Below are 23,242 nucleotides of genomic sequence, written 5' to 3'. Positions count from 1 at the left end.
AAAACACCACACTTCACCATTACAAAGATCAAATGGTTAACGCTGTTTAAAGAAATAATCCCCGTTCACAGCGAGATTCATGCGAAACCCCCCATAAGTACACAACGCAGAGTAAGTTAATTGCTGGAACAGGTGGATTTTATGGGGTCAACAGGTCTTTCAAGGCCGAAGAAACGAAAATATCATTGCATAATTCCCCCGACGAGGTCCTGCAGGCAAACACCCAAAGTATCATCAATCTCCAGAGTATGAATTTCCGTTCCGAAATCCTGACCTCTCACCCCCTCGGTTCTGGTATCATGCGTATTGAGTGAACTCAGCTCTGCCCTTTCTGGAAAGGTCGAAAGGTCACGCAGATGCAATGAGTTCGTCCATAGCGAGGATGATGATGATGATGATGAGATCCCTCCACAAGCAATAATAATCACTCACAGAGTTACGAAATGATATGCATCAGCAGAAGAAGCACCAGGCCTTTTCACCGTCCGCGTTTTTCAGAATCATTTCGGTTCTTGCATGTAATTCGCTTAATAATTCATGAGAATTCAAATTTGAAAATAACAGAACTCTTTCGGAACTACACACAAGTAGGCGAATAATTTATTACATAATAAATAGCGGACTACTTCTTGGAAAATATTCAAATTTATTAAAAGTCGATATTCGTATTAACTGCGCTGAGGTGTGTTCCACTGAATTCAACTAAGCTCACGTATTACTCCACACAAAAACATCTTCCTCCTTAACGGTCAGGAGGTAAAACTTCCAGGACATTCAAAATATTCTAACGGCCTCGAAAATTATGTATTATTTTTTCCATCGCCGAGAGCCTCGGACCAAATGTTACTTAGGCAGCATGTCCGTTGTTAATGCAAGTATATTAAAATAGACCACGACCGATTCCTTTCCAATATTTTTAAGCAGAAACTTAAAGTTTCTTATGCCTCTGTCCTAAATCACACGGGGCCTTAAGCTGTAATCGTATATCAATTGTAATTCTTGGCTTGCGTACTTTTGTTCTGATACTGGCAAATTCGTAATGAGGCTCTCTTAATACAAAGTCCAGATTCTGACAACTCTACTGAAGAATAAAAATAAATATTTTCGTATATTTAATTACAATAAACATCACATAGAAATGCGTTCTAGATTAAGAGTTAAGACTACAAGTTAAAATCTCCCATTTAGAACCACATTTATCGCTCAAGTCGCTTCTGCTGTGAAATAAGAAAGATTACTTTTCCTGTCCTTTCATTCTTGGTGTAAAATGGACGTCGTAATTGAACGGGGAATTATTTCTTTTGTGTTTCAATCTCTATCCCCATATCTTCCATTCTTTGCCTTTCTCGCACCTTTATCCTCCGTCCTTTTCCCCATAATCCTCCGCCTTCCTCGCCCCTCTAATCAAAATCAACCTCTTTTTTTAAATTTCAGCTATTTCGATTTCATCACACAAAGTACCTTAACCAAAGTGCGACCAAGTCAACAAATGTAAATATTTAAAGGCAGTATACAGAGGGGAGGGGGGGTAATTAAAATTAATATAATACTCTGTAATATAAATGTAAAAAAAGGTTTATGGATAAAAATATCACTCAAAACATGTCATTGCTGTAGAAAAACAAACAACAATTTAAGTAGTTTTCTCCGAGGTCTGAGCCCAATCAAATATCTCCTTTCGGAGCTCAAGCAAACACCAAACCGACTTCTATGAATTACTAATTATTCGTGGTGTTTCGTTAAGTGTAAGTTTCTATGGAAACAATTTGCAGAAAAAAGAGACGTATGCTAAATAGAGCGTAGTATGAAATGGGTTAATAACATCTAAGTTTTATTCAATTCACCAGTTTTATGTACGACGAACTTTAATTCATCAGTTAAATTTTGCTATTAATTATCTGATGTAATGGTAAAACGGTCAGAGCTCCTCCTTCGTATTTGGGAAGGTCAGATATCTAATCCTGACGCAAATACTAAAATTTTACGTGGCTTACAATAACCTGCTTATGTACCAGCAGCTTTTAAATATTTATAGTCAATTTCCAGTCGCTATAAACAACTCAGATTATACAGCACTGAAAACCAGGATAACCGAAAAAATGGGAACGGATCTTGAAGGAAGCGATCGTTGCAATCCTGGGGTCTCGGGTTCGATTCCTGGCGGTGCCCGAATTTATAACTTGTGTTGGGCAAGGCCGTGGTCTAGGCAACACGGAGTTTTCCTCCGTGGCATCCCAACAATTACTCCATTCACACACAGAAGAAGGCAATGGCAAACCACTTCTGGATCATCTGCCAAGAACGTATATGAACAGGTCCCAGTCCGAGAAAAGGATGGAAGGATCCTGTTCATATGGACCTGTCGTCAGACAGAACACTAAATAAAATAAAATACTCGGAATTTGCCTGGAAGGACCTAGAAAAACCACGAAAAGGCTATAATATAATTTAAGGTTTTCACGGCGTGGGGTATGAAGATGGCTGTCTTCTGGGTTGTTGCTCCGCTTCAGAGCTCTTTGCTGCCTCCATCATCAGGGCGATGGCGTCCGTGTGTCTTTCTAACCTCGCCCTCCAAACATAACCAGTTTTACTAATCGTCACTGCGGGCTGATTCATTGCAACGAAATTAATTTCGGGATGAATTTCGCTGTTTCCTCGTCGACTGCTGTACTGGCATGTAAACCCAAGTGGACATGCGTCCTGTCGAGAGGCGCAGCGGCACAGTTGCCACTCACTGCCGGTGTGTTGGCCGGCCTGCCCTGCTTACATCCTACGCCCGGATTTATTGTTTCACGTGTACTAGGGTCTGTTACAATGCGCAAAACAAAACACTAGAGATCGTTTTGTGTGTGTGGGAGGGAGGGAGGGAGGGAGGGGATGCTTGTAGAATCCAAGCACAGTGATGTGGGCCATAATATATAGGTTTATTACTATTATTGCTATCATCATCATGATATTTGTAAGCTTTTGTGAATACGGTAATGAACGGATATGAATGTCTTCTTGGATGCTGAGCCGTGTGACCGATCTTTCAGAGGAGCCCTCTGTCTGAATAAGTTACATTTAACCCCGGTAATCACAAGGGTATCTTGAATTCAATCGATTTATATTACATATAACATTTTAATTAAATTTAATTTTAAGAAATTCTAAACCGCAAACATAATTGTTTATAGTTCATCCTAAGGATGGAGGTTGTACGTTCCACCGGAAAGCTTGCAACGATTTACCAGATCACCCGGTAGTCTATCTGGGGGTTTAAATTTGGGGGGGTCGTATTGAAAATTCTTCACACGAATGACTTCTAACAAATATTCCCCAAATGCGTTCTTTAATCACCAATTAATCTTAGAATTTTTTAGCCTCTATACAGACAAATTTAAGCCGGGTAAAGGTACGAACCTAGACACAGCAGAGCAAAAATACTTCATCGCTAATTTGGCATGAAAGCAATTACGTTTGCCATTCCAGGTGTTTCAGGCGTGGGAGTGGGTTCTAATCTCCAAAATGCTTTACGAGTAGCCGTCTCTGGGGTATTCAGAACTATCCACACGGACACCCCCCTCTTAAATTCAGGGATCTACAAGTTCCGAATCCGACCCATGCTGCGTGTTGAACGTGGTACTCAGTGAGGCGAATTTAGATGGAATTGCACGCCATTCGTTCTTTGAGGAATTACCACTAATTGAGGCGTGGAATGTTAATTCGGTGAGTTAGGGTCGAAATTTTGGTAAATCGAGTTTTCTGTCCCATACACAAACTTGTAACATGACAAGTTGAACGTAACACAGGAGTTTTCAACAAGTAAACTCTGTGTGACAACGCTTCATATACTGACAACGAAAAAGCCTGCTATAATGTTCGTGGGCTCCAACCCATCACACTTTTAATTAAATTATAACACGTCACTAATTATCCAATATTCCACGTGCGAGTGTACGCAGCGAGCCAGTAACTTGGCTATTGGGCAATACTCGAAATGTCATGATAGCATGCCAGTTTTTATTGATTTTAATTTCGTTCCTACAGCATTCATGATTAATTAATCGTTACTTTTGGACTTCGTGTTTGTTATAAAACACTGTTTTATCGGGGTAAATAAATTACTTCAAACATTAAACGTTGTTGACACTAGGATACTGAAATTACAGCGCGCCTGTGAGCACTGTATGGTTATCTTGTGTGTTCTATAAACAACAAACTGCGCTGTGAATATATGATGTAATGTTGCCAAGAAGGGTTCTAAACCCTTTACAGACCAAGGGTTACATTAATCCTTAGGTAAAGACTTGAGGACCACAAAATTATTAATAGGTCAATTTACTAAAACGCTGCGATATTTTATTAAGATGATTAGGAACGTACTGACGCAAGGAGGTTCAAATATTACTCAAGAAATTTCTCTATAAAAATCAGTCACTGGTGAGATATCAGGACCTATTCTGATTGGTTAAATCTTTTAATACCCTGTCTAATTTCTCTTGTTATGATTCGCATGTATCTTACAAATATTCTTCAACACACATTCATAAGGATCTAAGTTCCTCAGGAAATTATCAACCAACAAACAAACAAACAAAGCTAAAAACACTTGTTTATATATAGTACAGTTATATATAAATAAACCAGCAGCGTTACGACCATGGTGTGACATGTATCAGTGACCTGATAACAATATTCTTGCGAATGGCTTACGGTATCTCTGTCAATGGTTTATAATACAACAAATTCACTAGAATAAAGCGAGTTTAGCTGGTAGATTTATGCAGTACGCAGTACAGCACAGCTGAAGTGTTCCACCGTTTCAGTCCGTACATAACGTCTCTAGGCACCATTTGGACGTCGAACACGTGGCGAGAATGACAGTTAGAAATGGACGCATTTCAATCACTTGCGGTGGTCTTCGTCACACAGACACGGAATGAAAAGCGGTACCTCCCCCCACCCACCCACCCCAAAAACCCATAAATTATACAAGATGAAAACGGCTTGATAATTAATTTCAGCCACTGAGTTGCACGTATTCGGAGAGAAATGCCGAATACGTTGAGACTACCGGAGAGCTACGGATGTTGACAGGCGAATGACGAAAATAACTTAATCGGAAGTTTTATTTGTAAATCTATGGAAATATTTCATTTTCATTACTGTGGAAATTAAAATAAAAGGCATATCCTCTGCCTTCCATACTTAGAAGCAAACTTCAAATATTGCAACGTATTTCAACATGGAAAATTCCGGAAAATGAGTCACACCAACTGTAGTAAAACTAACAAAAGTTTTAAGACGAAAATTATGAAACTAAAATGAAGACGATGTTTATCAAGGCCATTAATTATGTTCTGTCTCGATTGGTCTAACCTTTTAAAGCTGAAACTCTTCTAAATAATATTTAAAGATTCAGTCCGTACCGCAAAGAAAACACAGCGCTTCACCATTATAAAAATCAAGTGATTAACGCTGTTTAAGGAAATGATCCATGTTCAAGTATAATTCGTGGTTCTCACGGCTGGAATTTTAAACATGGCTGTCGTTTGGATTACATACGAACGGATAAAGGCTGGGAACCTAACAAAGTGACTCTCTCTCTCTCTCTCTCTCTCTCTCTCTCTCTCTCTCTCTCTCTCTCTCTCTCTCTCTCTCCCCTCCATGATTTTCTCTTTTCTCCTACTTTTCTACTACTCGTCGACCATCAACGAAGACATTAAAATTCTTTGAGATTTTCTGGAAGATTCTTTCATCTTCTGCCCCCTGTGCTTGAAATGTTCACATAAGTCACACAAGCTTCCTTCACGATGATTTCTTTACAATTATTAACACATACTCGAAAAGTGTCAAGACCGAACGCTGTCCGATTTTCACGTAAACATCAATGCGTATAACGTCCCAAAAAATATGTACACTGACGTATTCATTATATTATTATTATTATTAGTGTTCTGTCTGACGACAGGTCCATATGAACAGGATCCTTCCATCCTTTTCTCGGACTGGGACCTGTTCATATACGTTCTTGGCAGATGATCCAGAAGTGGTTTGCCATTGCCTTCTTCTGTGTGTGAATGGAGTAATTGTTGGGATGCCACGGAGGAAAACTCCGTGTTGCCTAGACCACGGCCTTGCCCAACACAAGTTATAAATTCGGGCACCGCCGGGAATCGAACCCGAGACCCCAGGATTACAAGGCCGGCGTTCTAACCGCTAGACGTCAATAAAATGTGTACATTTTTTTAACACACGTTTGCTCAGAACGGGGCGGACCTACAGAAATTGACTCAAAAACTCGTGATAACTGGTAACGTCTAAGAGTCATAAAAGTTGCCGAAATTTGTTAACTTCCCGTTCGCATCAAGTCCCTTTTTATTACGTCACAAAGAGGCTTAGAAAACTAGGTGTATCTGAAATTCGAACGAGCAGAACTTCGGACTGTCTGTCCCTGTAACCGCCGTACATGAAAAGGAGATTTAAAATCAAACGTGGGATCTATTTCCAATTCGGCTCATCCTCCCTGTGGTAAAGGAGCGGAATTAATGTGGGACCTTCATCCAATGGAATTTGTGTGTTCGAAAAAGGGTGTGAAGTTGTTTGTCCGGAGAGCAAATGGCAAAGGCGATTATATTTCACGTTAATTTAGATTCTATGTCAACGAGTGTGAGAACTCTGTAGACCTAAGCGTGTCTCAGTATTCCTAATAAAGAATATAAAGCAATTAGAAGTATGGAAAAAGGAGAAAGGCGAGGCATCTATCTGCAACCGGCGACACCTAGTTTTAAAGTTTTTTTTACAGGATATTTTCAAATACAGGGCAAACAGCACGCCCGGGGTCGATTCATCGAACGCCCGAAGTGGGCAGATCACCAGCCCCCTCTCTTCCAAGACCCATTGCCTCACGAGCGTCGGTACCACGCGTATGAACTCCCCCAAACAATTTCCAATTGCATCGAGATCATATCTAAAACATTAACTCGCATCTGTTCGTAAAGCTTGTAACAATTCGTGTCTTGACAACTATTTGTTTATTTAGTGTTCTGTCTGAGGACAGGTCCATATGAACAGGATCCTTCCATCCTTTTCTCGGACTGGGACCTGTTCATATACGTTCTTGGCAGATGATCCAGAAGTGGTTTGCCATTGCCTTCTTCTGTGTGTGAATGGAGTAGTTGTTGGGATGCCACGGAGGAAAACTCCGTGTTGCCTAGACCACGGCCTTGCCCAACACAAGTTATAAATTCGGGCACCGCCGGGAATCGAACCCGAGACCCCAGGATTACAAGGCCAGCGTTCTAACCGCTAGACCACCTCATCTTATTATTATTTAGTGTTCTGTCCGACGACAGGTCCATATGAACAGGATCCTTCCATCCTTTTCTCGGACTGAGACCTGTTCATATACGTTCTTGGCAGATGATCCAGAAGTGGTTTGCCATTGCCTTCTTCTGTGTGTGAATGGAGTAATTGTTGGGATGCCACGGAGGAAAACTCCGTGTTGCCTAGACCACGGCCTTGCCCAACACAAGTTATAAATTCGGGCACCGCCGGGAATCGAACCCGAGACCCCAGGATTACAAGGCCAGCGACTGGTTATAACACTTCGGGACACAGGAATTGTCATCAGCAGTAATAATAGAAAATGGCTGTAATAATTCAGTATTGTTGTTGTATTGTGGTTGGAAGTAAGTAAAATGACTTGCTTTCTGAATGACGCAACCTTTAAGCGTAGGCTAATAATACACGAATTTAAAATAAAGTAATTGTAATTACCGAATTATTACGAAAAATGCTCGTTACATTTTCCGTGATTCATCCTGTTACTTCGTCCAGAGCGAAAAAGCCTCCACTAGAATCACGCGCGCGCAGATATATTGTTTATAATATTACGCACGGGAGAGTTGAAATTAGATCGATGTACACGCAGGCACACAAACTTTTTTCAAAAAGGCACGCGAGTGAAAAGTGTTCTACAAAATTTTCACCCTTTGATTTTTCACGTAGCAGATTCAGGTTCCATGTTTTAATAGGATTTTTCAAGGTTCAGGTGATTTTAATTAAAACTGGCGATAGTCTATGTATACACACAATGCCATTACTGGAAGGCCACATTTCTTCTCACTCTGTTCTTTAGTTTCCGTTTCGCTTTCCTCTTTGTCTCTCCCTGCATTCCTCACCTACGTCTGTCCTTACTTTCTTACGGTCTGTCTCCATCTAAAAATCTAAAAATTTCTCAAACGAAAACATACAAGAAATTTTCGCGCGTCCGCCATGTTATTTCACATTTTACCAAAAGTTCCCCAAATAAAAGTTACATAATTTAAAAAATATTATCACTCATTACGAGAGAGTATGTTCAGGTATTATTATGAGGTCACGTGTACAAGATGGCGCCACAAACCGATCTCTCATTATGAAACAATCGAAGGAGTGTAGAAAAGTGTGAGGTCGCGAGTTCTCCATTGAACTCCTCCAGCCCCCAGAGATTCGTTTGTTGCTTAGTAACAGGAAGACTGATAGTGCAATAAAGACACTCAAACTTTTCCACTCATCGAACGTTTTCATCTTACTTAAACATGAAAGGACTGTAAACGTAAGCCCGCAAAATAATAATAACACACGTCCAAAGCGATGTATTGTCCTTCCTTTGAACACAAGTTTCCGTCACTGCCTTCTATACGTGATTGTCCTCAAAATGCATTTCATCCTCAACAGAAAACTCTTTTATTCTTTTATTCTTATCTTGAAAAGAAACTCTTCCAGGACATCAGCTACTAAATCCGAAAGTAAAGAAAACAAGATGTTTCTTCTCTGAGTGTTTTTCTCAGTTTCCCATTCTCTTCCTTCTTTCTATTTTATATATCGTACGTTCTCCTTCTCATATCTTTCTTCACAAGTTTCTTTTCCAACCCCCTTCAATGTCCTGCTCTCTTTTGATTTGTTTCCGTCTTCCCAATGGACCCAGTTTCCGAAGACTGTGTCTCACGCGCTCATGATCTTGAAAAGAAATTTGCGAAAACAAGAAATTTCACAGAGGATTTGGTATGACGTCAGGCCACGTTGTACGACAATTATATGAAAACCAATCACACTGGCTACCCCCCCAAAAAACAAATAAGAATAAAACAAAATAACTCTACAAAAACTACAATAAAATATGATAAATAAAATCCAAAGTAATATCTAGAAATAAAGTTACATTTGTACTCGACGCTACAGAGCTGTGAGAAAAATCAATCAAGGTAATTTAGCATAAACTCAGGTGTTCGTGAAATATACATCATTCGATAATAATCATCTAACCACATAATGATGAATATAATTTAACATCTAACTAGATAAATAAAAACAAGTTGGATCACTCTGTAGATTCTAACTAAATTAAAAAAAAACTATTGACAGTTATTCAGCCGGTCAAAATTAATTCATCAGTAATCCCCAGTGAAAGTATAATCTCTTCCAAAACCCTCATCCAAGGTGGTTCAATGCAGCCATCGGTCGCAGAATTGACACAGCCGTGATTCGATTATTTATGATTAGATATAAAACCACTAACTTAAATTCTGTTTTATTTATGGTTTATTTAACAAGGCTATAAGTAGTTCAGAAAAAATGATATAAGTATTAATGAATAATTACTTGGAAATTATACGGAATTAAGAGGTTAATGTACTTTTAGGGTATTTTCCTGGATAGATTATGGAAAAATTGATCTGACACGTTAAGGGTGCTGAGGAGAGTATTTCGGACATAAGAGGGTTGAGGTGACAGGAGGCTGGATAAAACTACATAGACGATTTGGTAGCTCCAAATCTAGAAAGATGAAAATGGGCGGGCATGTAGCACGCATGTGGGATAATAAATGCATACAAAATTATTTTAAAGGTCGAAATGTAAGAAAATTCGAAAAATTTGCGCTTAGAAGATATTATTAAAATGTCCTGGTGAAACAGTGTGTGAGCTGACACTGAATTAATCTGACTCAGGACAGAGACCTGTGAATTTTGTGCATCTGTAACGAACATAAAAGTCGACTGTCAGCTTCGTCAAGGATTCTACTTCATAGAGTTAGTTGTTTACATAAATTAGATCCAGGGCCCGCACACACTCATTTGAAAAAACAGCTTTACAGCACGTACGTATGGTCTAGCCCGAATCGGCCAAACTACACATTCAGCACAGTGTGACAGATAACTGGGAACTGTCCCGAGGCCAATGCGCTCCAATCAATAGTACGGACGCATCTATGTCTCACGAGCCTCAATACAATGACTGGAGTCAACAAGGTGATTAGGTTTTGTTTGCTGTGTAATTATATCAGGGTCCAATCCTGGAAACGCTCCACTCTGTACGTGTAAACATTTTGTGTGTGGCCACAGAGTCAGCGAGAGCGCGTACTCCAGAATGCAGCTCGAAGAACTTATTACTAACTTAGACAAGTAACGACTTGGTCCTTAATTTGCACGACAGATGAATAAAGTACACGAAAAACTGATTAAATTATGAAGATGGGGATGTACAGATGGAACAGTTGATAAAATACAAAGCAAGTTCCGGAATAATTATCGATTCTTTTTTTCAGATTTTAAATTCGATCACTTAAAAAAGGTTTTCGTTTTGTTATTCTCGACGGGGTCTGCAGTGGCCGTGCGGTCTGAGGCGTGGGCCTTGTGCCGCTTGGTCACTGGGACCGTGGGTTCGAATCCCACCCAAGCCACGGATGTTTGTCAGCGTTGTCCTGTGTACAGGTAGAGGCCTTGCGACGGGCCGATCCCTGGTCCAAGGAGTCCTACCGAATGTCTATAGATCGAGCCAACGAGAAAGTTGGGACCCGCAGTGCTCAGGCACTTGAAGAACGGGTCGTTCCCAGTATACCAGTATTATTCTCGACAAAATTATTATCCTACGCTGTTGGGAGGGGGGCAAGGCGAAGTACACGCTGTGGACGCATTCGAAACTGAAGACTGCAAAAGTATTGGGTGGGGAATCACCAGGTTACCATGGTTACCTTCGTTATTCTGACGTCAGTGGAGCCACTGGTAAATATTGAAGTTCAAATGTAAATTTCTGGCCTACACGAGGTAATTTTACTTTATTCGTATATTTCCTAACTTGTTGGTCAGAATTTCAGAGATCGATGTGATATCAGTAACTGTCCGCAGAAATGTCTCAAGCCGATCTTTCACTGTGAACGAATTCTCGCCCCTCATGATCCCGTGTAGTGTCTCACAAGAGGCAGCTTGCGTTGATTGTGTGTTTAAAATTTTGAAATTGCCATGGCGACGAGGATGATGTTATTCTCGATTGTGACGCCTTGTGGTCTCGTACGTAAATACCAACGCTCAGCCTTAAAGATGGAGACAGTATGCTTCTCCGAAACGTTGGTATCATCCTGTAAGTCTACACAATGAGTCACGGCCTGAAAAAGCAGCCATCTTTATTTTAAAATTCAGTCCGTACCGCAAGGGAAACACAACACTTCACCATTACAAAGATCAATTGGTTAACGCTGTTTAAGGAAATGCTCGCAGTCAATAACGAACCTTGTTCTGAGATGGTAACACTTCTGGATCTCTCCTCTGAAGACATCTAAACCGATTGCTATTTCATATATGGTATGTTTATTTGCTATTATTTATTATTTTAGTTCATTTTGTTTTCTATATTCAATCATATTTCATTAATGTTTTCGAATCTTTTACTTCACAGACTGATATAAACATCAATAACACCACCTCAACAATAATGTTTATATTAATAATATCTAGACACAACTTCCATAAAATATACTGAGAAAGATGATAAAATTATAAAATTGTAAAAACTATAAATAATTGTAATTTGAGTTTAAAAGTTTATAATTTACACCTGATGACGGTTTGATAAACCGAAACATGTTGTGAATGTTCCGATGTAAATCGAATGCTCGATATGGAACATAAGATGATATATTAATCATTTTAATTATCTTATATTACTATTTTATTGTGATTTGACGGTAAACAAATATAATAATTATTTTAATTAACATCACAATATGACGCAACTATACTATCTCAGAAATGCTCGCTGTTTACACGGAGAATCATACGAGATAGCTAAGTTCAGCAGCCTTAACTGTTAAAACAAATGGTACATATGATTACCACTCGACTTTAAAGGGGTATCAACTTATGAAAATATTAGCTGGCAGAACGCAATATTATTAACAGAATATGTAGTGTTAATTAAATTTAACGGCGCATTCTAAGATTCTCGTAATCATTAATTTGTATGACACACTCGTCAAGATTCGAACAGACATGCGCAGTGAGTCAGTGCCATGAATACTGTGACCGCAGAACGAGAAAGTGAATACGCATGGAACGGGCTGCCTTAATTTGTTCCCACGTAGAAGTTTCCATTTCACGGGCACAGATATTTCCGACGAGGCGAGGGATATCCGTTCCTTGCTGCTCTAATCAAAATGCTTGTTACGGCGCCCACTGACGCGGCGTAATTTAACAAGCCCTGCTTAAAGCGCTCATAAATCTGTAATGCCGCACCGGGGAGTCAGTCATGCATTAACGATACCTCTCTTAACGTCCCATGTGAAGGATATTTCTTACTTTCTTTTTTGAAAAAACGAAGCGATATTTCTTCCCGGTAAGAAGTAATAGGGACGAAACCCTGCACAAAATCAAACTTTGATGACGGAACATTTCGACCTGAAGCGAAGAAAACTATTAGACAATAAGTCATAGGTCACAATCGTTTCAGCCACTGATGACCCATCAAAGACGTTTATTTATTGTTACAGTCCGTCCATCGTCATTTTTTCACATTACCGTCCTCTGAGAATACGTAACCCTTTTGAAGCCGAAGTTAATCTACGTAATATATAAGAATCCAGTCCGTACCGCGAAGAAAACACTAGACTCCACCATTGAAAAGATCAACTAGTTAACGCAGTTTAAGGAAATAATCGCTGTTTACAGTGAGAATCACGCGAAACTCATAGATACAGTGCGTAGGCGTCTAGATAATATTTAAAGATTCAGTCCGTACCGCGAAGAAAACAACACACTTCACCATTACAAAGATCAACTGGTTAACGCTGTTTAAGGAAATAAACGCTGTTTGCAGTGAGAATCACGCGAAACTCATAGATACAGTGCGTAGGCATGTAAATAATATTTAAAGATTCAGTCCGTACCGCGAAGAAAACACTAGACTCCACCATTGAAAAGATCAACTAGTTAACGCAGTTTAAGGAAATAATCGCTGTTTAAAGTGAGAATCACGCGAAACTCATAGATACAGTGCGTAGGCATCTAAATAATATTTAAAGATTCAGTCCGTACCGCGAAGAAAACACTAGACTCCACCATTGAAAAGATCAACTAGTTAACGCAGTTTAAGGAAATAATCGCTGTTTAAAGTGAGAATCACGCGAAACTCATAGATACAGTGCGTAGGCATCTAAATAATATTTAAAGATTCAGTCCGTACCGCGAAGAAAACACCACACTTCACCATTACAAAGATCAACTAGTTAACGCAGTTTAAGGAAATAATCGCTGTTTAAAGTGAGAATCATACGCAACGCGTAAAGACAAAGTGGACATTTACTAATTGTTTTGGTGCACAGAATTCCCTCTGGAATTCAAAGGATGAGGAGACGAATGGAGATCGTCTCGGCTGTGGCGAAACTTAACATTCGGTTCAATTTATGTTTAGGCAATTGGCAGAACTTGTTTTGAACCGAGCCAATTCTCAAAACATAAATTGAACCGAATGTTAAGTTTCGCCACAGCCGAGACGATCTCCTCCTTGGGATTATCCTCCCACTCACAGAGCTGATGCAGAACGCCATTTTCTAGTCATTTTTCAGTGTTCTTAAACGACAGGCAGCCATTCGGTTGAATTAATATTTTCACACGAAAGACCGATCAGGGGGGGAAAAAAATTGTAATTTTTTTTGACGGTGCTTAGAACCCCAACTCCGCTTCAACCCCCCCCCCCCCAAAAAAAAAAATCTCAGCGGCTCACTGCCACTGTATTTCGTGTCAGTCGTACTGTATTTATCTGAAATTTTGGATTTTCTACTATGAAAGTCACTCATTCCGCCTTTTTTTTATGAAAAAAACACAATGCGTCGATTTCGTGTTCACAAGACCCCACCACCGTTATCAGATTAATCCGATTCGCATCATCACATTGTTTTTAAACGTTCATTTTAATATTATCTTACAAACAAATAACAGATTTCCCGAGTGTTCTCTTCGCTTCGAATGTCTTCAAAAAATTTTCTCACGCGTGTTACATAGAGCGCACGTCTCAGAAGCTCCTCACTGTGTAATTTTCTCCAGTTATCTGTTATTTCCTCTTTCATAGGTCCTCTTGTCAAACTGCGTTATTTCCTTAGGACCTGAGACCAAGTTTCAAACCCTTACAGAACAATATAATTATATATTTGTAAATTTTAATGTTTACATTCTTACAAATGATACGGTAAGGCAGAAGATTCTGAACTCAATGGTAACGAGCACATCAGGAATTTAATATTCTTTCTTAATTTCTTCGTGACTGAGGCCTTTCCAAAAAACATTTGAACTTCGTAACGTATCGTTGGATTTATTACCACCCAGAGCTGTGGTGGTTATAAATCTGTGGATTTGTTCTGGTCATTGTCACTGATTATTATCAGTACTTGTCAACAATGAACACAAATAAATTGTAATTTATATTCATTGCAAGTCTGGTATTTCAACAATCATTTTGATATCTACATTCCATCCAGTCCGTTCATTTATGTGGTTTGCAGAATGGTAGATTAACAATAATTTACTGTTTTGTATATCACATTCTCGTCTCTATTGCATTTACAGGTCGAATATAAGTTAATAATTACTTAAACATTCAAAACTGCACGGACAAACATACAATATTCTGACGTCAAGCATATCATAGCTTTGAAATCAGAATTTACATATGTGGTACAGATTTTCTGATATTTCCTATACAGTAATCGATATCACAATTCGATACATTTTGAGTACCTGAGATATACCGCAAACAATTTAAGAAACATTGTTAAGTGTTCGAAATGTATTAGTTTCCGAAAAGCATTAGAAACTTACTAGCCTTAAATGACTTCAGCAATTTATATTTGTGAGGTTACAGGTATCTGTCCGAAAACCGCATGGTTTCATTCAGTATCTCCCCAGGAAAATCTTGCGAAATTAGCTTAAAATTCTCCACGAACACTTACATTCTCAACCCCCGATTGGGGGACTGCCGGAATACGTTACTGAGGCCAAAACCATCCCAGGCCGATTAATCAAAAGGTTATATTTAATAAAAATATTTAAACATAGAAATAAAGATAACAAAGACACCTTTCAGTCAAGCCTCCCAGGGCTCAGTGTCCGGTTGGGTATACGACTTGAGACGTCAAACCAGACCCCCAAAACAGACCTGCCTTCAGCCTTTCTCCTCGAGTCGTTCACTCCCGACGTAAACACACAGACTGGTCTGCCCTGCTGTCCCATCATAGTCTCGAAGCCATAGGCTCCAAAGAACGTCGAGAGGGGAGATAGGCCACTTCGAGCCTCAATTCGCATCCCCTTTATCCATCGTTCACAATTTACCGATGCCAGGTTAAAAGCACGTAAGTTACGTGTTCACATTTCTATAAATTTATTAAAAGCGTCAACATGATTTGTAAGGACTTTCCGAAAATTGTTTTTCGTAAACACACATCTCTTCGCATTGGAACCGGTGAATTTTTCAGTAAAACAAACTGAGCCCATAAAATGCCGACGCATTAATAAAGGAACGAAAAAACTTCGTATCTTCTGAATGCGCATCTGCGGTAAGGACAAGCGAGGATAGGTTAGGTTTCCGTAAACAAACCCACATCCCGAGTTTAAATGTTAGAGGGGCGATCTACTACAAACATTTAGAAGGAAAAAAAAAGTGAGGTTTACACAGTTTACGAAACCCAAATGTTCATTAATTTGTTAGGGAAACTCTCATTATTCCTCCCCTCTGTCTCAACTACTGGCATGTCATTCATCACCCAATTCGTTCCAAACTTTCACCTGCTTGTATACGTAGTGCAAGAGTGGAATGCATTGCTCACTCGGAAAAGTAAACACAGACGGAAGTAGACAGCAGGCACAAGGGGGGCACCGATCGAGGCCTGAGCAGTCAAATCGCCCAAGTGGACGGGTGAACTGAGAGGGCGTGTGACCAATCAGGGAACAGAGAGGAAACGGATCACTAATGAACAGAGTCGGCGGGGCACGGGGCCGATTAAGTGGGTTAATCAATCACAAACGCGGATTATTAAGGAAATCGCAATGCAACCCGCAAAGTTCTAACAACGATGTATGTTTTCTGTCTGTCGTCTGCCTTCAAGCAGTTCATCAGACCAGAGTAGGTTCAAGACAAACAAAGCATCGCATTTGTGTTTCGCAGGCCGTAACGTAAACTTATCCCACAGAAGGGTTTTCAATCCGAGGCCCGCCTACATTCTCATCACGTACAGGTGTGTGATAAAAAAGATAATAGTTTCAAACAGTTAAAATATTTTATTTTTGATTATACATTAATCAAAGTAAAATACAAATGTTTAAAGAGAACCGAAAGATACGTCAACCTGTTCGCCTGGCAGAGCTTTTAATTGTTTGTCATGACGTTTCAATAAATAGTCCTCATTTGTTATCTAGAGGACGTGAAATCGATAAGAACACTGCCGAGTATTTTCCCAGGCCCTAAAAAGTAGAGCATCAAGGTTCGAAAAAACTTATCCAAGTTAAATCTTCCGTTACAAACAAATTACATTCTTTTGTTTTTAAGAAACAACGACCAAGTCAAACAGAAATATCTTAAGACACTTTATTATTTTTCTACCAGCTACCCCCCTGGCAGTAGAACACAAAATGTCTGTGACACTAATATCAAATCTCGCCAACGGAACCTACCCCAAGCCAGTTCTATCCACGTTCCAGCCACCCACACAACATTTCCCAGTACCACTTCAGTATTTTATTTTCTCTCCATAACGAACACCAACTAATAAATATCCTGCAGATTCGGTGAATTTATTCTGTCGATAGCACGAGTCTGACTCATTTTGTTCTCGACTGTACAGCTGTACGAGATTACCCGCATAAATTACAAAGTTTCAACATCAGATTTCAGGTTCTCACGAAATTGAAGACGTGAGAGGGCCCCCTGTATTGTGACGCCATGTGCACATGTAGGTGCTCTGACTTCAACACTGAAGATAGAGGCAGCATATTCCTCACAAAACATTGGTATCTACCTACAAGTCTACATGACGTTACAACCAAGGAGACCAACGTCGCTAACTCCGTGAATTTAAGATCCACGTTAGTTTTAAGCTGTGATAAACTAGTATCTACGGGTAAAGAGTATAATTACGCGAAATATTTATCAAACTAGTGGCAGTATCAAATAAGGAGACATGAACTGAAATTAGGATATTATGAGCTTTAAAAACTTTCAAGTGCTCATTAGCTCAGCTAAGGCTTTCCACGGGTGACGACACCTACATACACCACTCTACTATAACAGGCAAGTAAGCTGCTTAAGACACGGGTCATTACGTGGCGAAGTCAACAGCGGAAAATGCGAACACAAACTGACAATAACGTAACTAATAGTTTGGAGCACTTAAAGAGATGGCCAATTAAGATCGAAGCATGTAGTGGATTCTTAATGAACACTGAAACTATAATAACAAATTGCTGTGTAGACGCACTAATAAGTTTAAGACTTGAGATTCTCACAGCGGTGAGTATGAAGATATCCGTCTTCTGGGTTATTGCGCTGTGTAGTGTGGTCGATGTTTACCAACGTTTCAGAGGTCATACTGCCCTGATTACGGAGGCAGTATGACCTCTGAAACGTTGGTTAACATCGACCAGACAACCCAGAAGACAGAAATCTTCATCGCCCTGATGATGGAGGCAGTATGACCTCTGAAACGTTGGTTAACATCGACCAGACTACACAGCGCAACAACCCAGAAGACAGAAATCTTCATACTCATCGCCCTGATGATGGAGGCAGTATGACCTCTGAAACGTTGGTAAACATCGACCAGACTACACAGCGCAACAACCCAGAAGACAGAAATCTTCATACTCTGATGACGGAGGTAGTATGACCTCTGAAACGTTGGTTAACATCGACCAGACTACACAGCGCAACAACCCAGAAGACAGAAATCTTCATACTCTGATGACGGAGGCAGTATGACCTCTGAAACGTCGGTTAACATCGACCAGACTACACAGCGCAATAACCCAGAAGACGGATATCTTCACTAATAAGTTATTTTCTAGGGCATCCTGAATGCCTGAGAAAAGGCGTGGAACGCGGTGTTTGCAGTGAGACATAAAATTAGACCTCAGAGACCACGCGACTGAGTTTATTTTACATATCGGGAGCAACTTCTACTTTCCTCCAGTGCTCTGAGCAATGAAATAGCAGTCCCAAGCGCTGACCTACTTCTGTTTACGGCGTCTCGCACACGTGTGTGTCTTAGGATCGCTCCTAACTTAGTTTTCTTTTGCACGTACACACACTATATATATATATATAATCGATGGGAACCAGAGTCATTTGCCCCTCCCACTAGCTGTCTAGTGGTTGAAACCGCAATCAAAATTGATATTTGAGGCGTGCAAGGCAAGTTTGAAGCTAATTGGGTGTGGTATGGACAGGTGTGGATACGTGAACACAGAAATAATCACTCGGAACCAAAGTATAACAATATCCTCGCTGTGTTTAATCCAATTGAAAAAACTCCAATAACACAGAGGATTTATGACTGCCTAGGAATATATCAGGAACATTATTTTAAGTTCTGTACTTTTCTTTTTGTAAAAGGATGTAACCTAACGTCTAAAATCACACATTACTTATACTATCTGAAGAGGCGCGTCCTCTGATCTTACAATTTCGTCTCGAACTGATTATATTTAATTACCGCCCCTTTTGAAGCCAAGTTTTCCTCCGACAAATTTTATTATTACCAGTAAATATTAATAAAATTCAGTTTGTGTCTTGTATCAGTTTTTTAGAATTATTCATCAGCTTCAAATAATCCAACTATATTACGTGCTAGTACATTCAAATAATATATCAAACAATAAAATGGAATTCCTCACTAAATTTTTGAATGCTATTCTTGCTTCTTCAAGCGTTTCACAGTTTTATCCTGGCATGCGTTAGTTGAACTCAGATTTTGAGTACACATTTTAACCTTTTCAGTGCTTTGCTTAAAGGAATATTGGATTTACGAGGAGAGTAAACTTTATCCGCTATCTCTCAAACTAATAATACGCTTTTCAGCAATATAAATTGTACTTTACATGCTGGAGGCAACATTAAAAACAACACTGAAATGGAAAGGGTTAAGGTCGTGATGTTATCAGAAAACGACGCATGTAGAGGAACTGAACAGGATGGTAAAATTACGAAAATCCCCCAACGAATTGTACCAATCTCGAAACTGGTAAGTATCTGTAACATTAAACTTCAATACGTAACTCATACGCCCCCCAAGGTATGTATCAGTTTCACGGTTAAGAAGCAGGAAAGTTATTTGAGGGGGTGCACGCGCCGCGATGTATAGGCAACTTCTCCGACACCTGTAACGTGCGTGTAGTAGAAACGAAATATGGCAGGCTGGAGCGTACGTTCCCTACACCGTATAAAAATTAATGCAGTACATAAATACATACGTATTAACACTGATTTTTTAAACAACTCTGTGGAACAGAATGCGTCTTGAGAAACTGACGGTAGCTTACCAGTATCTAATGAAGGGATTAATCGTCATTTATGAAACCCGAAAGTAATTTTCAAAGCTGAGAATATGTTTACTCAAAATTAGTAAACACTATCAAACGTATTTTCTGTTAAGGTTGGTAGCGGCATACGGGGCGGAATATTTGTACAGCGGTGACTCGGTCCCCGAAAACTCGTTTTACACAGACGTGTAGTAGAATGACACAAAGTGGCAAATTCGTATCCATTAACACGCCCTACTGACTGTGTTGGGGGTCTCCACAGATAAGGTTTCAGTTCCGACCAGCCACACACAAAGTTTCTCACTTTACATCGTCATTTTACCTGCATCAAATGAAACATCAGTAAACATTTTGCAAATGAAATTGTGCCTTTACCTGCAGCTGTGACCTCGTCGAAGTCAGGGTCATCCAATGCTGACGTCAGCAGATCGTCGCTGCTCATTGGCTGGTGTTGTCGCGGACCTAACATGGCTCCTGCGGGCTTCTCCCTCAAGCAGAGGAAGTTGAACGCTGTGAAAAAATCCACCAACCCGCATTCAGTTTCAAATGGAAGACATGTTGTTACAGTGGATGTTAAAAAGCGATTATTTTTTTAAAATTCTGTTAAAGTACCTAAAACGGTCTGGATATCCGCTCACTCAATTTTCCTTTCGGGACCATCCTGAGTTCATCCTTGTCTTCTCACTTATTACTTGCAGATAAACATCCCGACTAAGAAGATTTCGAGTGGCGAACAATAATCGCATAAAAACCTCACTTAGATGCTAACTTCATGGAGTCTACTTAGAAAGCTAATAATTGCTCAAATATCAAAGAAGTTCTTTGCGCCGTTCATTCGGCCCAAAGATTCATTACCGTTTTCACAAATGCCTCTACTGGTCCCTACCCTGAGCCAGATGAATCCAATCTATATCAAATCATATCTTATTAAGATCCATCCTTTGAGGTCTATACTTAATTCTAACAAATTGAATTTTTCTTTCACGTGTCCGGACAAAAATGTTGTACTCTGTGCATTTCTTACCTACTTCATGCATTCCGTATGCTCCTGGGGTCTTTCGCCGTGTAGTGTTATTTTACAGACGTTTCAAAGGTCACCCTGATTATGGAGGCAGCAAAAAACCTCATTCACTAACGCTGTTTGGAACGTAAAACTATTATATATTTGCAGTAAACTTATTTAAAAATCTAAAATAAAAAATTGCATTCAGTTCAACATGAATTTGGGTAAATCTCCCTTATCTGATTCTGTAATTCGTAAAAATCAAATATTCTTCGGACGTATAAAACACCATACCCTTCACGTCAAAAACATTTCAGTTTCTAACAAGTATCGTTATCATATTAATTACATATCAGCTTAAAACACGTAACTAAACCATACTCATGTCAAAAAGAGGTCATGTATAGGTCAAGGTCATATGGAAGTCACGACAAAATCGGACTAGTTTCCCAGACACGGGTCTTTAAATTTCTCAAGGTCATATATTTTCATACTTAAAACTGCCAAACGGTAAATAGCTGGTTAATCATACTCATGTCAAAATGACATGCATAGGTCAAGGTCATATGGAAGTCACGTCAAAATCGGTCCACTAGTTTCCCAGATATGGGTCATTAAAATTCTCAACGTCACATATTTTCAAACTTATGTCCGTCAAACGGTAAATAGCTGGTTAACCATACTCATGTCAAAATGCGGACATGCATAGTTCAAGGTCATATGGAGGTAACGACAAAATCGGTCCACTAGCTTCCCAGACACGGGTCTTTAAATTTCTCAAGGTCATATATTTTCATACTTACTACTGTCAAACAGTAAATAGCCGGATAACCATACTCATGTCAAAATGAGGTCATGCATAGGTCAAATTCATATGGAAGTCACGACAGGTAAGGTTAGATTAGGTTAGGCTGGGTTAGGTTAGGTTAGGTTTATGTATTTCGTTATTTTCACTAAAGCTTCGAATATTTCTGTGGCGAATCGAAACCTGTGGAACCAATTCGTCACGCCGTTACGGTACGTCACGATTCGTCACTGTTTGTCACGATTAGTCACGTATGGTAACGTTTTGTTAAATACCTCATATTTCGACTCCTCTAGCCACTTCTCGTCACGCCTTTACTGTAAATCACGTGTAGTCACACTTCGTCACGCTGTCACGCATGGTCACGCTTTGTTCAAATTCGCCATATTCCACCTCTTCTGACATCTCGTCATGCCTTAACTGTAAATCACGCCTAGTCACGCTTCGTCACGCTTTGTTCAAATTCGTCATATTTCGACTCTTCTGGCAACATCTCGTCACGCCTTTACTGTAAATCACGCCTAGTCACGCTTCGTCACGCTTTGTCACGCATGGTCACGCTTTGTTCAAATTCGTCATATTTCGACTCTTCTGGCAACATCTCGTCACGCCTTTACTATAAATCACGCCTAGTCACGCATCGTCACGCTTTGTTCAAATTCGTCATATTTCGACTGTTCTGGCAACATCTCGTCACGCTTTTACAGTAAATCACGCCTAGTCACGCTTCATCACGCTTAGTCACGCTTCATCACGCTTTGTAAATCTTCGTCACATTTCGACACTTATGGTAATCTATTGTCACGACGTGAGCGCAGGTCACGCTTAGTCACGCTTTGTCACGCTTGAACACGCGTGTTCACCATGTCACGTTTCGTTAAGTCTAATTTATCTTACGTACAGTTCGGTTATTTTCGGCTACATTGCAATACGTTAGAATAAGTAACAATGGTAACGTAAGCATGTGTTGGGTTGCGTTAGCTTAGGTTAGGTTGGGTTGGGTTGGGTTAGGTTAGGTTAGGTTAGGTTAGGTTAGGTTAGGTTAGGTTAGGTTAGGTTAGGTTAGGTTACGTTAAGTTAGGTTAGGTTAGGTTAGGTTAGGTTAGGTTAGGTTATGTTTGGTTAGGTTAGGTTAGGTTATGTTACGTTAGGTTAAGTTAGGTTAGGTTAGGTTAGGTTAGGTTAGGTTAGGTTACGTTAAGTTAGGTTAGGTTAGGTTAGGTTAGGTTAGGTTAGGTTATGTTTGGTTAGGTTAGGTTAGGTTATGTTACGTTAGGTTAGGTTAGGTTAGGTTAGGTTACGTTAGGTTAGGTTAGGTTAGGTTAGGTTAGGTTAGGTTAGGTTATTGTATTTTGTTATTTTCTCTAGAGTTTTGAATATTTTTGTGGCGATTCGAAACTTGTGGAACCAATTCGTCACGCCTTTACTGTAAATCACGCCTAGTCACGCTTCGTCACGCTTTGTCACGCATGGTCACGCTTTGTTCAAATTCGCCATATTTCGGCTCTTCTGTCAACATCTCGTCACGCCTTTACTATAAATCACGCCTAGTCACGCTTCGTCACGCTTTGTCACGCATGGTCACGCTTTGTTCAAATTCGTCATATTTCGACT

The 23,242-nt window shown here is 39.8% G+C and overlaps 1 protein-coding gene across 2 annotated transcripts in view; it reads right to left on the bottom strand.

Annotated features, from left to right (window-relative positions):
- Nucleotides 1–23,242, bottom strand: part of LOC110828073 (uncharacterized) — a 112,306-nt gene that overhangs the window by 13,885 nt on the left and 75,179 nt on the right. For both annotated transcript variants that reach the window (XM_087346188.1, XM_087346189.1), the window contains exon 2: nt 20,196–20,330. In XM_087346188.1, coding sequence (XP_087202314.1) covers nt 20,196–20,330 — 135 coding nt within the window. The remainder of the gene's footprint in view (nt 1–20,195; nt 20,331–23,242) is intronic.

This window comes from Zootermopsis nevadensis, unplaced genomic scaffold, assembly GCF_977971745.1.
Source record: "Zootermopsis nevadensis isolate Lab colony 2312 unplaced genomic scaffold, Znev_1.0 Znev_ptg000010l, whole genome shotgun sequence".
NCBI lineage: Eukaryota > Metazoa > Arthropoda > Insecta > Blattodea > Termopsidae > Zootermopsis > Zootermopsis nevadensis.
The sequence above is the reverse complement of the archived record's forward strand: the minus strand, read 5'-3'. Positions and strand labels throughout refer to the sequence as shown.